General features: G+C 41.4%; 1 protein-coding gene across 2 annotated transcripts in view; it reads left to right on the top strand.

The window, feature by feature from the left end:
- Nucleotides 1–256: 256 nt before the first annotated feature.
- Nucleotides 257–18,294, top strand: part of washc4 (WASH complex subunit 4) — a 133,794-nt gene continuing 115,756 nt past the window's right edge. For both annotated transcript variants that reach the window (XM_060843064.1, XM_060843063.1), the window contains exons 1-5: nt 257–353; nt 4,106–4,245; nt 8,539–8,592; nt 11,277–11,342; nt 11,489–11,534. In XM_060843064.1, coding sequence (XP_060699047.1) covers nt 293–353; nt 4,106–4,245; nt 8,539–8,592; nt 11,277–11,342; nt 11,489–11,534 — 367 coding nt within the window. In that variant the 5' untranslated portion in view covers nt 257–292. The remainder of the gene's footprint in view (nt 354–4,105; nt 4,246–8,538; nt 8,593–11,276; nt 11,343–11,488; nt 11,535–18,294) is intronic.

Below are 18,294 nucleotides of genomic sequence, written 5' to 3'. Positions count from 1 at the left end.
CATACCAGTCCCAATTCATTCACAGAGAAATAAAAGCATAAAGTGCTGAACAAAATTGAGTTGATCCGACAGTTTCTGTGGAGGGGGAAACAGTGTTCAGGTTAGTTTTGATGTAAGTTCACAGACCTGAAATATTAAGTCTGTTTCACTGCTGTCTGATCTTAGTCAGTGACAGGTCTTTGGCATGATTCAGGCTGACCTTTCACCTGAAAACTGCATTTCCCAGGGAGCATCGGGGCTGCGTCGTGCGTGCGGCTGCGGAACCTGCCTGGTCTGCTCACGGGATCTGAAGATGGCGTTGGACCCTCAGGCCCGGGACTGGCAGTTTGACCGCTTCGATGACGGATCTCAGAGTGAGTTCAGAGCCGCATCTTAGCTTCCCATGGGGAAAGAAGCTCCCTTTCCCCTGTGGTGATGCTGTCCTCTAACTCCCGTTCCTCATCAACTCCCGCCACTTGGGCAATCTGCCCCCTCAACCCTGGGGAGTGGAGACACCCACCATGGAAGGACTGTTCCCTAAACCCTGAATTTCCAGCATTAGTCGGTCTGTTCCCTCGAAGTGATCAGTATAATAATGATCTTAGCCATTGAACCAATTCGATACAATGAACGTTGCTTGCAGCATTTCCTAATGCTAGAATGCAATCTGTGATCTACTATATCTCAGTGCAGTTTGTTAACTGATATGTGTTTTAGAATCATCATAATAGAGAGCATTTGGTTTAATGAGTTCTTGACAGCTTTCTTACAGCAATTAACTTCCATTACCTTAAAAGGCTTTCCAATCTTTTGATATCGTTAATTGTCATTGTCTTTGTTTCCACTACCCTCATAAGGAGAGAGTTTCTTGCCCTTTGAATCTCCTATGCAAAATCTTAAATCCAGGTGCTATTGTCCTTGTACAATCAGCTAATAGGAATACGTGATCTTTATCGCAACCTGGTGTTTCACTCTACGTCTGTTAGCTGTCTCTTGATCTCTTTTGCTTCACAAGGTGCAACACCAGCTACTCCAGCAACAGTTAAGGATTGATGTTTGGATTGATTCTCATTTATCTCTATTACACCCTTATAGGTGCCATTGGGTTCTTCCGAAGGCACCATGACTAAAACTGGATGCCGTAGTCCAGTTTAGGTCTTCTAAGTTTGAATCAGTATTTGGGACCTGTCATTATAACATGTCTGAACGCTCTGGATATAGGGTATTTGGTAGAAGCAGTAGTAAGTTTATTTAGTAAAAGTAGAAGTAACACAAAATGGTATTTAGCAAGTCAGTTGTCACCATATATTGTTGTTGACCTCTACTAATACATTAGGACAAAAGGGTAACTGGGGAGAGAATAGGGCCCCTTAAAGATCAACAAGGCAGCCTATGCGTAGAACTGCAGGAGATGGGGGCGATACTAAACGAGTATGTTGTATCCAAGCTTACTGTGGAGAAGGACATGGAAAGTACAGAATGTGGGGAAATAGATGGTGATATCTTGAAAAATGCCCATGTTACAGGGAGGTGGTGCTGGATGTCTTAAATTGCATGAAGGTGGATAAATCACCAGACCTGATCAGGTCTATCCTAGAACTCTGTGGGATGCTAGAGAAGGGATTGCTTGGCTTCTTGTTGAGATATTTGTATCATCCATAGTCACAGGTGAGGTGTCAGAAGATTGAAGTTGGCTGATGTGGTGCCATTATTTCAAAAAGGTGGTAAGGAAAAGCCAGGGAATTATAGACTGAGAAACCTGACATAGGTGGTGAGCAAGTTGTTGGAGGGAATCCTGAGGGACAGGATTTGCATGTATTTCGATAGGCAAGGACTGAATAGGGATAGTTAACATGGCTTTATGTGTGGAATACAAGGAGTACAAGCCATTTGGATATAGAACTGGCTCAAAAGTAGAAGGTAGTGGGTGATGGTGGTGAAGGGTTGCTTTTCAGACTGGAGGCCTGTCACCGGATCGGTGCTGGGTCCACTGCTTTTCATCATTTATATAAAAAGTTTGGATGTGAACATAGGAGGTATAGTTAGTAAGCTTGCTGATGACACCAAGATTTGAAGGTCAGTGAAGAAGGTTACCTCTGAGTACAATGGGATCTTGATTAGATGGGCCAGTGGGCCCAGGAGTGCCAGATGGAGTTTAATTTAGATAACTGTGAGGTGCTGTATTTTGGAAAGGCAAATCAGGGCCTGGCTTATACATTTAATGGTAAGGTCCTAGGGTGTATTGCTGAACAAAGAGACCTTGAAGTGCAGGTTCGTAGTTCCTTGAAAATGGAATCTCAGGTAGATCGGATAGTAAAGAAGGCATTAATATGCTTGGTCAGGGCATTGAGTATAAGAGTTGGGAGTTCGTTTACAGGGCATTGGTTAGGCCACTTTGGAATATTGTGTGCAATTTTGGTCTCCCTGATTTTGGGAGGATGTTGTGTAACTTGAAATGGTTCAGAAAAGATTTACAAGGATGTTGGAGGGTTTGAGCTATAGAGGCTGAATAGGCTGGGGCTGTTTTCCCTGTCGTGTCAGATTGAGGAATTACCTTAGCGGTTTATAAAATCATGAAGTGCATGGATAGGGTAAATAGACAAGGTCTTTTCCCTGAGTTTGGGGAGTCAAGAGCTAGAGGGCATATGTTTAGGGTGAGAGGGGAAAAATCTTAAAAGGAACCTAAGGGGCAACTTTATCACGCAGAGGATGGAGCATGTGTGGAATGAGCTGCCGGAGTAAGCAAGTGCAAATACAACATTGAAAGGCATCTGGATGGGTATATGAATAGGAAGGGTTTAGAGCGATGTGAACTAAGTGCTGGGACGAAATTAACTTGGAATATCTGTTCAACATCGATGTGTTGGACTGAAGGGTCTGTTTCTGTGATGTACATATTTATGACTCTATTACTGCTTCATTAAGTTTCTACCCCTTGCACACTGCCATTTATTTATTGCATAGGAGATACTTTAACTAACATTGTTAACATAGCATCGTTCTTTATCTTTGCTATTGTTTTATGGAGATTGGCAAACATAGATGTTTCTCCAAGCTTGCAATTAGCCAAACTACTAATGTAAGCTTTTACAACAGTTTGACATTTCTTTCCACTAATCCCATACATCAAAATTTTGCATGTCTTGTTTCTCTGCACTTTTTAGGATTTCACATTTCCACACTATCATACAGCCCAGAGATTTATAAAAATGTATTGTAACTTCCCTGCTTTTGTACTCAAACAGTCTATTTCCCAAAGCCCAAGATGCTGTCTACTTTGCTATTTACCGTCTGTTCTGTCAATTTCAAGGATCTATGCAAATGAATTGCCAAGTCCCTCTGTACCTGCGTGAGCTTTATAACAGTGGCATTAATCCTAACACTGACCCTCATTTCATGAGCCACAGTTTTATTATCCAGAGCCTTTTTAACATGGTATGATGTTAAACGCTTTCTTCCAAATTAATTTGACAATGTTTTTTGCTTTCCCTTCATCACGCCTTGTTACTTAAGGGAAAGAAGCCCTACTAGTCGACTACAATTTGCCTTTTAAAATCCAAATGGGCTCTTCTAAATTAATTTACATCTCTCCAAGTGTCCATTTTTTTTTTCCTCTCATTGTTTCTCAATTTTACCCATTTCCAATACGAAAGTGACCAGCTTCTCATTACTAGTAATGTCCTAGCATCATTTCTTGAATGATGATGTCACACTTGATCCTCTCCAAAATGCAGAATTTTACTTGATATTCTTACCTCTGCCTTCGAGGAATGGTGTTAAGTAAATGCCAAACATTCACCCAAAGGTAACATAACATTGATGAGTGAATCTTGCTGCTTTTCGATAAATGTTGATAAGGTGATGATGAAAGGTTACTTGTCCAATCTCAACTGAGAAATTTGTAGTCTGAGAGTTAGTAAATGCTAAAGCTAAAAAATCTCTGAGGAATGAAGATAGTGAGATAGTTACTGCTTTTGAGTGTGTTAGCTTTGGTCTGACTTGGAAACTGTTAATGAGCCATAGCCAAATTTTTTTAAAGCTAAAATATCAAGATGTAGATAGCAAGTTTTATATATATGCTAGCAAGTTATAGTGTACTTTCCCAAACCTCTGTCTTTCTGCTTAGGAATCCATGCTGAAGTGCAGCTGAAGAATTATGGAAGATTTCTTGAAGAATACACCAATCAGTTGAAAGGAATTGAAGATGCACTGGATGACTCAGTTGGGGATGTCTGGGATTTCACTCTGGATCCTATAGCTCTTAAGGTATCTCAGAAATTTTAATCTAAATGACCTGGAATTTTGACTGAAGATTTGAGTTTTTCTGGGCTTTTGAGTTTTGACTTAGGATGTGAACAGGTTAGGATTTGCTGCAAATATGAATGAGGTGTTTAAGCTAGTTGATTAAAGAATCATCATTGAACCAACCTAATGTAAATCAGGAAGTTTTTTTTATGTTAATGGTATAGAGAAATCACAGCAGAGCTTGAGACAAAAAGATATATTTGAAAGTAAAAGAAGGATGAACTAAGTTCTGTGTTTCTCCATCTAATTGTATGGATACCAACAATTGGTTTCAGTTTACTTTGTGATAACGATGTACACCGTTAGCCTCTCCCTTATATTGTAAGCAATGCAAAATCCTGGCTGCTGTTAATTAAGTATTTTCAGTTAACCAACTTTTCAGCATTTTCACAGGTGCTTGTTACATGGAAAAATGAAATGTTAAGATGCTACATGGTATGTTAAAACTTAACATGCATTTTCTGAAGATGATTCATCCCAATCAGCAATAATGTGCATAATTAATACTGGTTTGCAGGCTACTGAATTCACAGTCCCCTACATCTTTATTCTAAGAACAGCCTCAGCTTCTCAGTCTCGTTACAAGTCCGCATTTCTGATATGAATATTGTAAAACTGCTTGGTTCCTTCTCAAAAACTTCAACATCCTCCTTACATTTGTCCAGATTTGCCCACAGTATTCCAATTGGAGCCTTAACAATGTTCTGCAAAGATTTAGAGTTGATAAAGTGTGAGGCTGGAAAAAGCACAGCAGGTCAGGCAGCATCAGAACACCAGGAAAGTCCTGCCTGAAACGTCAACTCTCCTTCTGTTCTAATGTTGCTTAGAATCATAGAGCTCTACAGCATGGACATAAGCCTTTTGTCCCAAACTGGTCCATGTGTACCCAAATATCCATCCACGTTAATCCCATTTCCCTGCACTTGGCCCATGTCCTTCTAATCCTTTCCTATCCATGTGTTTATCCAAATACCTTTTAAATGTTGTTAATGTACCCATCTCAACCACTTCTGCTAGCAGCTCATTCCATATGCATATCACCCTCTGTGTAAAATGCTGCCCCTTAGGTTCCTTTCTATTCTTTCTCCTCTAACCTTAAACTGATGTCCTCTAGTCCTCGATTCCTCAAGCCTGGGAAAAAGACCAAGTGCATTCACTATATTCATGCCTCTAATAATCTCAATAACAGCCCCCCCTCAGTCTCCTACACTCCAAAGAAAAAAGTCCTAGGTTGTCTAACCTCTTCCCATAACTCAGTCTCTTGAGGCCAGGCAACATCCTTGTAAATTTCTTCTGTACTCTTTCCAGTTTAATAACATAGTTCCTATTGCAAGGTGACCAAAACTGAACACAATACTCCAAGTGCGGCCTCACCAACCTCCTGTATAACTGCAACATAGTTTCTAACTTATATGCTCAATTCCCTGGCTGATGAATTCCAGTATGGCAAAAGCCTTCTTACTGCCCTGTTCAACTGTGACTCCACTTTCAGAGAACTATGAACCTGAACTCTGAAATCCCCCCGGTCCACTACACTCTTTAAGGCCCTACCGTTCACCATGAAGCTCCCACTTTGATTTGACTTTCCCAAATGCAAGACCTTACACTTATCTATTTTAAGCTCCATTTGCTATTTCCAGGCTGACTTCTCTAGCGGATCAAGGTCCTGCTGCAATTTCTGATAACTTTTCTCATTGCTTGACCTGTTGTGCTTTTTCCGGCTCCACATTTTATTGACTCTGACTTTCCAGCATCTGCAGTCCTTGTTATTTAGAAAGATTTGGCATAAATGTAGTTGCTTTGAGCTCCTCCTTGACATTGTTGAGAATCTTGTATGCTCTGATAATCCCTTGAGTGATAGTGCTAGAAGCTTTTTACCACCAAAAGCAGTGTCAGGTGAAGGTGTCAGATAAAGGAGGAATGGTTAAAGGAGGAATAGGGCCAATTAGAGACCAAAAAAAAAGGATTTACAAGTAAAGTATGACTGAATGAATACTTGGTGACTTGCTTTACAAAAGAGAAAGATTCTGCCCAAGTCATGGTGACAGAGAAGGAAACTGTCACTAGAAACATTCATGCTTAATAAGGGGAGAAGTCTTTGATTCTTGGCACTTAAAGTTGACAAGGAACCGGGATCAGATGAGATGAGATGCATCCAAAGATTTTGAAGGAGGCTAGGGTAGAAATTTCTGGAGCATTGGCCACAATCTTTGTTTTCCCTGGTTTCGAGGAAGGTGCCACAAGACTAGAGAATTACCAACATTATAGCTTGTTCAAGTAAGGTTTGAAACTAAGCAACCCTCTCAAACTGTTTTGGTCACCTGCTGTCTCAATAAGTCTAACATGAGAGAATTGTCAAAAACCTGTGGAGATGTCCACTTTTAGATGGATTTCAACCAACATTTTGCAAGAGCTGAACATGATGTTGAAGCTTTCATTCTGAATAAGTGCAGTCTACGACAAACTGGCAGCACTGAGGTCATATGTACAATATTTCTAAGCTGGTTGAATGTTATTCTGCCTTATGGTATCACCATCAGCTTGAGAAAAAATTGAATATGAAACAGACAGGGCAGCCTTCTGATCTGGGATACTGAACACTGATGCTGGCGTCAGTCTTTGAACTAGATTGTGCAACATGAGATGCTCAAAATTGAGACATGATGGAGTAGCACAGACAGAGTGTTAATCAGAAGTTGATTTGAAATATTAAATTTCAAAGAGGAGTTTATAATCTCCCAGCAACTCAAAGCCTTACACAGCTAATGAGTAATAATATTACAACTTGATCAACTGGTAAAGAAAACCAGATTGTCACTTAACACATGCTATTACAAACAGATCTGGCTATGATATTATAAAATGGAAATGAGGCACTCGAGATTGTGCAGAGAAGATTTACAAGGCTATCAGGAAGTGATTGACAGATTGGCTTTTTCTCCTGAAGATTAAAGTGTTGGGTGACCGAATAGAGTTTTTATAAAGATGAAAGGCTTTGATGGAGAAGATACATAGAGAATTTGTCCTCGTGTAGGTTAGAGGACGACTAGACTCCGTCAATATAGAAGAGTCCCTAAGAAATCCAATCAGGAATTCGGAACAAACTTTTTCACCCAGATAGTGGTGAGAATGTGGAGCTCAAGATTATAGAAGAGTGAGTAACACAGATGCATTTAAGGAGAATTCAAACAGGCTTTTGAGCAAGAAGGGAATAGATGGTTACAATGATAGATTTAGAGAAAAGATGGAAAAAGGCTTAAGTGAAGCATAAACACCAGCATAGACTTTTAGATTAGATTAGATTACTTAGTGTGGAAACAGGCCCTTCGGCCCAACAAGTCCACACCGACCCGCCGAAGCGCAACCCACCAATACCCCTACATTTACCTCTTACCTAACACTACGGGCAATCTTTGTGATGCGGGAGGAAACCGGAGCACCCGGAGGAAACCCACGCAGACATGGGGAGAACATGCAAACTCCACAGAGTCAGTCGCCTAAGGCGGGAACTGAACCCAGGTCTCTGGCGCTGTGAGGCAGCAGTGCTAACCATTGTGCCACCGTGCCGCCCACTTGTTGAGCTGAATGGCCTGTTTCTGTGCCATTATCCTGTGCAGTTCCATGTAAAACACCCAGTTGCCAGCTGTCTATTAGTTGTAAGCTCCTATGGGGAGAGGCATGTATTTGTCCAAACTTGTGACTGGCTGACTGTTAATTGATCTGAGACAACTACTAAAACGGTCAAATTGTACTTTATAGTGGAGGCACATTTCGCCATTGCTTTATTGCTTCATGAATGCCATTCTCTGTAGGCTTATATAAAGGAACCTCAATTATCTGACAGTGTCTTTTGTTTGGATAATCAAATGCTGGATAACAGTTTAGTCAAGCATCGGGACCTTATGATCTTGTCCAGATAATCCGAAGTTCGGTTAATCGAATGCCGGGTAATTGAGGTTCCTCTGTATGTGTAGGTATTGATGAGAGGATCAGGCTCATTGTGGTCTTCATGGTTGTGTTTTGAATGTAAGGTAAATAACTGAAACTGGTAGAGGAAACAACAGATGACCAGCACCATGTAATTGCCTGCCACAGAGGGAGTTGCTGCCTTGACTGGGAAGGAGAAAGTTATAAAGAGGAGGGACAATATTAATGTTGTTGAAGTTTGAATGTTGTTGAATATTACAGCACAGTTGAATTATTTGTGTGAGGGTTGTGTAGAATTGTGATTAACACTTATAATTTTTGTTTTAGCTTTTGCCATATGAGCAATCTTCATTACTGGAACTCATTAAAACCGAAAATAAAGTAAGTAGTAAATTTCAGACAATTATATTTTCAACATGATTGTCAGTTATGTTTGTTATCAATAAATTCCAATGAATCTAAAATATTAATACATTTTCTAAATGGTTTTCATTGGTGGTTGGTTTTGGTGTGTGGAGTTTGCCATTCTCATACTGGTTTCCGACCATTTTGCAGCATCTGTTATTGGGTTGATACTGTAAGAGGAAAGCTGAAAATGTGAACCTCGTAGTCATTTAAAGCATAAAATAATAGATTAAAAGGAGCCTGTTATGTTAGCTGAGTAAAATGACAATGTCATTTCGGCCTCACTCACAGGACTGTAGCCTACAACATTTGCCTCCTCTTGATCTGCTCATTGATTTCTGGCTTATTTAAATAACTGGGTTTATAGTGAGGGGGTGAATGGCCCATTGTAATTCAGAGGATATGCCATGGGTGATGTGTGGGTGACAACATGTGAAGGAGACAAAGGTAGCGCTGGAAGGGTCAACAGCCAGGGATGGAATGTGTGGTTGGTGGAAGGGAGGAACATAACTGCATTGTAGCAAGGTTAGAGGATTGGGCAAAAAGAGGTAAGCTCTGATGGGGGCAGTATAAGGAGATATTTCCAGGGTGAATTAAGGATTTTAAAAACATTCTTATTCACTGTGGAAAAGGACATGGAAGATATTGAATGTAGAGAAATAGATGGTGACATCTTGAAAAATGTCCAAATTACAGAGGAGGAAGTGCTTGAAACACTTTTGTGTCTTGAAACACAAAAGTGGATAAATCCCCAGGACCTGATCAGGTGTACCCTAGAATTCTGTGGGCAGCTAAGGAAGTGATTGCTGGACCTCTGACTAAGATATTTGTATTATGGATAGTCACAGGTGAGGTGCGGGAAGACTGGAGGTTGGCTAACATAGTGCCACTCTTTAAGAAAAGTGGTAAGGACAAGTCAGGGAACTATAGACTAGTGAGCCTGACGTCAGTGGTGGGCATGTTGTTAAGGGAATCTTGAGGGACAGGATGTACATGTATTTGGAAACGCAAAGACTGATTAGGAATAGTCAACGTGGCTTTGTGCGTGGCAAATAATGTCTCACAAACTTGATTGAGTTTTTTGAAAAGGTAACAAAGAGGACTGATGAGGCCAGAGCAGTAGATGTGATCTATATGGATTTCAGTAAGGCATTTGACAAGGTTCCCCATGGGAAACTGGTTAGCAAGATTAGATCTTATGGAATACAGGGAGAACTAGCCATTTGGATACAGAACTGGCTCAAAGGTAGAAGACAGAGGGTGGTGGTGGAGGGTTGCTTTTCAGACTGGAGCCCTGTGACCAGTGGAGTGCCACAAGGATCGGTGCTGGGACCACTACTTTTCATCATTTATATAAATGATTTGAATGTGAGCATAAGAGGTATAATTAGTAAGTTTGCAGATGACACAAATTGGAGGTGTCGTGGCCAGTGAAGGTTACCTCGGATTACAGTGGAATCTTGACCAGATAGGCTAATGGGCTGAGAAGTGGCTGATGGATTTTAATTTAGATAAATATGAGGTGTTGCATTTTGGAAAGCATATCTTAGCAGGACATATACACTTAATGATAAGGTCCTCAGGAGTGTTGCTGAACAAAGAGACCTTGGAGTGCAGGTTCATAGCTCCTTGAAAGTGGAATCGCAGACAGGTAGGATAGTGAAGAAGGTGTTTAGTATGCTTTCCAGTATTGGTCAAAGTACAGGACATTGGTTAGGCCACTGTTGGAATATTGTAAGCAATTCTGACCTCCTTCCTTTCGGAAGCATGTTGTGAAACTTGAAAGGATTCAGAAAAGATTTACAAGGATGGTGCCAGTGTTGGAGGATTTGAGCTACAGGGAGATGTTGAATAGGCTGAGGTTATTTTCCATGGAATGTCGGAGGCTGAGGTGTGACCTTATCGAGGTCTATAAAATCATGAGGTACATGGATAGGATAAATAGACAAAGTATTTTCCCTGGGGTGGGGGAGTCCAGAACTAGAGGGCATAGGTTTAGGGTGAGAGGGGAAAGATATAAAAGAGGCCTAAGGGGCAACGTTTTCATGCAGAAGGTGGTACCTGTATGGAATGAGCTGCCAGAGGAAGTGGGGAGCTAGTTTAATTGCAACATTTAAAAGACATTTGGATGGGTATATGAGTAGGGAGGGTTTGGAGGAATATGGGCCGGGTGCTGGCAGGTGGGACGAGATTGGGTTGGGATATCTAGTCAGCATGGGCGAGTTGGACTGAAGAGTCTGCTTCATGCTGTCCATCTCTAATACTCTATGACCAATAAATATACTAATTATATCACATGTTTTGTGGCTCTCTGCTAGTTTTCTATAGTTTATAGAATTGTCAAAAATATGCAAGTTTCTTTGTATATCTGATTTCAGATGTGGTGCTGAGTATGTGATAGCTTATTGTTCTATTTTAAATTGTTAGCTCTGGTTGGCTAAATGTGTCAGTAATCACTGCATTTGTATGATTATGATGGGAAGTTTCCACACAAAATAACATTGAAGTGACAATTGCGTTTTTGTGTTGGATTTAAGCGTAGGAATCACTAAAAGGTTTGCTATCGAAGTTTGTAATTGGAATGTCTAAAATGTGGAGTTAAGTGTTGGTAGTGGATTGTGCTTGACTGTTTGCTAATTAAGTGAAAATATCTATTATAGGTCCTGAATAAAGTGATTACTGTGTATGCTGCTCTTTGTTGTGAAGTTAAAAAGTTGAAATATGAGGTAAGAACTGAACATTTTTTGTTCCCACGTGCTAGGGAAAGCAACGTTGTTTAAATGTTTTGTAAAATTACTTTGTGTCTCAAGGAGAAACATATAATTTAGCTAAGCTAAAGATACTTTTTAAAAAGATTTTTTTTTCTTTTCAGGCTGAAACTAAATTTTACAATGGGCTTCTGTTCTACGGAGAAGGAGGTTCGTTTTTTTCTTTACTTGAAATGTTTACATTTATGTCTTCATAGGGAGTATGTAAAAAATTCTGCAGGAAGAAGGGAGTGAGCCAAAAGTTGTAGTGCATGTCAGTGCCAACCATATAGGATCAGTCGAGACTAATTTTGCAGCAGGAGGCAACTCCTCAAAAGGAGTGGGTTGTATCTCAAAAATACTGGGTCATATACTCCTTGTGGAGATGTACAGCTGCGTGGTCAGGGGAGAGATTAAGCTAAATTTGCAGAGGGGTGGGAACCAACATTTTGAAGTAGAAGTGAAGAGGGAGATTTATGGAGACAGAAGGTAGATAGGGGACTAAGTGAATACAAGGAAAACATGGACCAGTTTAGTATGCATGTGTAAACACAAAATGATGTAAGTTGAGCTACAAACACAAATAACAGTGTAGAAATATAAGGTAATCATAGTAATTGCTATGGCTTAACGGTGGTGACTGCTGGGTCCTTAATATTCAAAAAAGTCAAGTGTTCAGAAAAGATGGGAGGGAGAAATGGGAGGTGGGATAGCAGTACAGATTAGAGTCATCCTATTGTTGGAAAGAGAGGATGCCCTTGATGGGCCGAGGACAGAATTTATTTACACTGAGTAGAGAATTGAAAAACATATAATTATGCTACTGGGGTACTCAGATCTTCAATTTGTGAGACAGCAAAAAGTGCAAAATTGAAGAGAAATTGCAGATGTGCAAGAATTGTAGAGTGCAGATCTGAAGGTATTTTACTCAAATATCTAATTTGATATTGCAAGAGTAAAAGAGTAAAGATGGAGAGACCATCCTCACATTTGTTCAGGATGACTTGCTTAACCAGTATGTTCTTATTCCAATTAGGAAGGAGGCATTGTTGGATATTCCATTGGGGAATGGGGTTGGCCAAATGGGGAACACTTTATAAAGGTTGCTGTTTCAGGAGATGTCTTTTTTTTTAGGCTGGCTATGTTCCAACAAGACTTAAAGGTTGGGGAACCAACACCAGGACTCCTGGTATATCCAGGGAAATAGAGAATATGATTTAAATAAAGGGAAGATGTTTGATGAACATGACTATACAATTCTGTTGATTTGATGGTCTGAAGGCTGCTAGTAGTGAAGATGGAGGTAGAGGAGGATTTACCCATAATCTTCCAACATTCCTCTGATACAGAGAAAATTCCACAGGATTAGATGAAACTTTTATTCAAGAAAGAATGTGAAGACAGTCCTAATGACTACTGAACAGTCAACTCAGCATCAGTGGGTAAAGTTTCAGAAAAAAAATCAAGAAAAGAAAGTAACACTCCGTGAATTTTGGGTTAATTAAGGAGAGTCAACATCATTTGTGAAAGATAGATTGTGCTTGACCGATATTGTTGCTAAGTAGCAGGTTGACAGAGGAAATGCAATAGATGTTGTCTGTGATGGCTTTTAAGAAAGTGTTTGACAAAGTGCCATACAAGACCGGTTTAAAAAAATTGAGATTCACGGAATAGAAGGGTAACAGTCAGCTTGGAGAAAAATGATTTGCTTAAGCACAGAAAACAGAGAGGTGTGGTGAATGATTATTTTACAAACTAGTCCACTCGAGGCTGTGGTATTGCCAGATGCTACAACCCATTGCATTCTCCTATGACTTGGATGTTGGAATACAGACTAAAACTTCGAAACTTGACGATGTTACCAAACTTTAAGATATGCCTCCATTGAGAACGATGTCATTTGATTTCAACAGACTTGCAGACTGTGTGGATAAGTGGCAGGTGGAGTTTAACATGGAGGTTTGAGGTGATGAATTCTGGGGGAAGGGATGGTGTGAGGATCCACGTGTTTTGGAATAAACCTGTCTTATGTGTGACGATTCTTTAAGACGGAAATGGACTGGGAAATATTCTGAAAGAGGGTTAATTATTTTTCTGATAATAGCATTGTGTTGGTCCAAGAAATGCCTAGATTACCTGAGGTTGCCATAGGGATGAACAGTGAAGTAGCAAAGGATAAGTAGAAAGTTTGCACGTTCTCCCCGTGTCTGCGTGGGTTTCCTCTGGGTGCTCCGGTTTCCTCCCACAGTCCAAAGATGTGCGGGTCAGGTGAATTGGCCATGCTAAATTGCCCGTAGTGTTAGGTAAGGGGTAAATGTAGGGGTATGGGTGGGTTGTGCTTCGGCGGGTCGGTGTTCACTTGTTGGGCTGAAGGGCCTGTTTCTACACTGTAGGTAATCTAATCTAATCTAATTGCGATGAGGTTGGGTGACCCTTATTTTCCCGTTCGCAGTTCAGAAAATGTAGAATCCATGTACAAAGAAAACAAGCGAGGTTCCCTCTGGTGTTGAAGCGTGTTTCTGAAAATAGTAAATGGTCTGTGTTACGCAGTGTGTTATACAAAGAAAATTTACAGCCAGGAACAGGCCTCCAGCCCTCCAAGCCTGAGCCAATCCAAATGTACTGTCTAAACCTGTCGGTCAATTCCTAAGTATTTGTATCGCTCTGCTCCCCACCTACCCATGCGTCTGTCCAAACGCATCTTAAATGAATCTTCTGTGCCTGCCTCTACCACCTCTGTTGGCAAAGCATTCCAAATGCCCACCACCCTCTGTGTGAAGTACTTGCCGCGTGTATCCCCGTTAAGCTTTCCGCCTCTCAGCTTGAAAGCATGACATCTTGTTATTGAATCCTTCACCCTGGGAAAAAGCTTGTCTGTATCCACCCTGTCTATACCCTTCATGATTTTGTAAACTTCAATCAGGTCCCCCCTCAATCTCCTTTTTCTGGTGAAAATAAACCTAACCTACTCAACCTCTCTTCATAGCCAGCACCTTTCATACCAGGCAACATCCTTGTAAACCTTCTCTGCACCCTGTCCAAAGCATCCACATCCTTTTGGTAATGTGGCGACCAGAACTGTACACAATATTCTAAATACGGCCGAACCAATGTCTTGTACAATTTTAACATGACTTGCCATCTTTTATACTGAATACCCTGTCCGATGAAGGCAAGCATAGTGTATGCCTTCTTGACCACTCTATCCACCTGTGCAGCAATCTTCAGGGTACAATGGACCTGAACTCCCAGATCTCTCTGCCCATCAACTTTTCCCAAGTCTCTTCCATTCATTGTATAATTTGCTCTAGAATTCGACTTGCCTAAATGCATCACCTCACATTTGTCTGGATTAAAATCCATCTGGCACTTTTTCGGCCAACTCTCCAGTCTATCTATATCCTCCTGTATTCTCTGACAGCCCCTTATGCTTTCTGCCACTCCATCAATCTTTGTGTCATCTGCAAACTTGCTGATCGTACAAACTGTGCCCTCTTCTAGATCATTTATGTATATTACAAACAACAGTGGCTCCGGTGTTGACCCCTGTGGAACACCGCTGGTCACCTTTCTCCATTTCGAGAAACTCCCTTCAACTCTGTCTCCTGTTGCTCAACCAGTTCTTTATCCACCTAGCTAGAACACCCTGCACGCCATGTGACTTCGCCTTCTCCATGAGTCTAAAATGGGGAACCTTATCAAATGCCTTTCTAAAGTCCATTTATATGACATCAACAGCCCTTCCTTCATCTTACAACTTGGTCACTTCCTCGAAGAACACTATCAAGCTGGTAAGGCACGATCTCCCCTGCACAAAACCATGTTGCCTATCACTGATAAGCTCATTCTTTTCTAATATAAATAGATTCTATCTCTTCGTACCCTCTCCACCACCGACACCAGGCTCACTGTTCTGTAGTTACCCGGAATATCCCTACTACCCTTGTTCCGGAGGACCTTCCAGTCCTCTGGCACCTCACCTGTATTTAAGGATGCCACAAAGATATCTGTCAGGGCTCCAGCTATTTGCCCTCTCGCTTCCCTCAGCAATCTGAGATAGATCCCATCCAGTCCTGGGGATTTGTCACCCTTAATAACCTCGAGCATACCCAACACATCTTCCCGACTTATGCCAACGTGATTCAGACTAATTGAACGTCTATCTCTAATCTCAAGGTTCATTATGTTCCTGTCAGTAATGCAAAGTAATCATTCAGAATCTGACTCATTCTCTCAGGTTCAGCTCACAGCCTGCCTTCTTTATCTTTTAGTGGCCCAATCCTTTCTCTAGTTATCCACTTGCTTCTTGTAGAAGAATAAAATGCTTTAGGATTTTCCTTAATTCTGCTTGTTAAAGCTATTTCATGACCCCTTTTAGCCTGCTTGATTCCTTGTTTAAGAATTGTTCTACTCTTCCAGTATTCCTCCAGGGCCCGTTCTGTTCTTAGCTGCCTAGACCTCATGCATACAATTTCTCCTGTCATCTACAGTTCACAAATCTTGCCCTTCCTATCCTTTGCCTTCAATGGGACATGCCTATCCTGCACTGCTGTTAACTTATCTTTGAAAGCCTCTCACATCTCAAATGTGAACTTCCCTTCAAATAGCTGTGTCCAATCCACGTTTCCCAGCTCCTGCCTAATTTTGATATAATTGGCCTTGGCCCAGTTTAGTACTCTTCCCTTAGGACCACTCTTTTAGAATACTCGTAGATAAAGAAGACTTACAGAATTGTGGTTACTGTTCCCAAAGAAATCCCCCACAGCAACTTCTACCACTTGTCCTGGCTCGTTCCCCAGTACCAGGTCCAATATGGCCCCTTCCCTCGTCAGACTATTGACATATTGCTCTCGAAAACTCTCCGGGACACTTCTTACAAATTCTACTCGATCTAGACCTCTGAAGTTAAGTGTATCCCAGCCAATGTTGGGAAAATTAAAATCTCCCTTCACCACCACACTATTGCCTCTACATCTATTTATAATCTGTTTATCTATTTGTTCTTCTACCTTACGCTCACTGTTGGGAGGTCTGTAATACAGCCTCAACAATATAACTGCTCCCTTCTTATTTCTCAGCTCCACCCATAATGCCTCAGTACCCAAGACCACCATAGTGTCCTCCTTTAGCACAGCCTCGACCAGCAATGCAACTCCATCCTTCCTTTTACTTTCCTCCCTTTCCTGTCTGAAGCGTCTATATCCTGGAACATTTAGTTGCCAATCATCATGCCCTTCCTTCAACCAAGTTTCTGTGATGGCATTAATGTCATACTCCCAGCCACCAATCCAAACCCCATTAAAGTAGATGCATTTCAGGCCACCCAGTTCTTTTGTGCTCACCTGCTCACTGCTTATTCTTGGAGAAAGTGAGGACTGCAGATGCTGGAGATCAGAGCTGAAAATGTGTTGCTGGAAAAGCGCAGCAGGTCAGGCAGTATCCAAGGAGCAGGAGAATCGACGTTTCGGGCATGAGCCTGACCTGCTGCGGATTTTCAGCACTGCCTGTTCTTCCCTTTATTAATGTTATTTTCATAATTCTCACAGTCTGCAGTCTCCACCTCGCTGTCTACTTGTTTTCTCTTCTGGTTCCCAGTCCCTTGCCACATTAATTGAAAATCTCCCTAGCAGCAGTAGTAAAATCTCCCCAAGGACATTGGTTCTGGCCTGGTTCAGGTGTAGACCGTCCCTTTTGTCATACAGACTGGTCCCAATGTCCAACAAATCTGAACCCCTCCCTCCTACACCATCTCTCAAGCCACGTGATCATCCTGCCTATTTTTTTCACTTCTATGCTGCTAGCACATGGTACTGGTTGTAATCTCGAGATCACTATCTTTTGAGGTCCTCCCCTTTAACTTCTCTCCTAGCTCCCTGAATTCTTCTTTCAGGACCTGTTCTCGCTTTCTACTTATATGTTGGTGCCTATGTGCACCAAGCCAACTGGCTGTTCACCCTCCCCTTCTAGAATGCTCTGCAGCCGATGAGTGACATCCCTGACCCGAGCACCTGGGAGGCAACATACCATCCTGGAGTCCCGTTTTAGGCCACAGAACCACCTATCTACTCCCCTCCCAATAGAATCCCCTATGACTATGGCCCTACTAGTCTTTTTCCCACCCTTCTGAACAGCAGTGCCTGCCACAGTGGCATGATCTTGAGAACTGCTGAGCTATCTCCCCCAACAGTATCCAAAACGGTATACCTGTTTTGGAGGGAGATGACCTCAGGGGACACCTGCACTGCCTTCCTACTCTTTTTTTTGTCTTTTGGTCATACATTCACTGCCTCCCTCAGCAAGTCTAACCTGTGGTGTGACCAGTTGGAAAAAGCAGAGAGCTGGTGACTAGAGGGGGAAGGGATTATAGGTTAGACAAAACCCATTGCTGCCCTTTTTGTGTTGCCAAAGCCCACCTCCAGAGGCTGAAAAGAGTTTGGAATAAGGTATCTCTTGGATTCTGTACCATCAGGATAGTTGTAAGTCAAGTGAAACAAGATTCATCCAACTGTTTTAGGCCTTTGGGTAGAATGCAGGTGAGAGCAACTCAAGGCCAGAAATGGTGTGATCATGAGAGATCCCGTGTACTCGAGGCCGGCTTGGAAAAACAGTAAAATAATCGTCCCCGTTAGTGCAGAAAGTAATATGCATGCTTGTAACTATACAAAGTCATCTTTGCATTGAATATTTAAGGTGCAGTATACTTTGTTTGGAGTTTTCTTCCTGGTTGAATTATTTTGGTTTTCTTTTCCTTTTTACTGTAAAAACAATATTATGCATAAATCTTGTATATTGGTTTCCTTTCAGTTAGTTCATTTATATTCCTTTCTGTGGGGATTGTAACAAATTGGGGGTTGTCTGGTATCTGAAATTTTCCAGAATTTAAACAAAAAGATTTCAATTTTAGTTTTGCTGTATTTGGTGGCAGTCAGTT

This window comes from Hemiscyllium ocellatum, chromosome 23, assembly GCF_020745735.1.
Source record: "Hemiscyllium ocellatum isolate sHemOce1 chromosome 23, sHemOce1.pat.X.cur, whole genome shotgun sequence".
NCBI classification, from domain to species: Eukaryota; Metazoa; Chordata; class Chondrichthyes; order Orectolobiformes; family Hemiscylliidae; genus Hemiscyllium; species Hemiscyllium ocellatum.
This window is presented reverse-complemented; position numbering and strand designations above follow the sequence as displayed.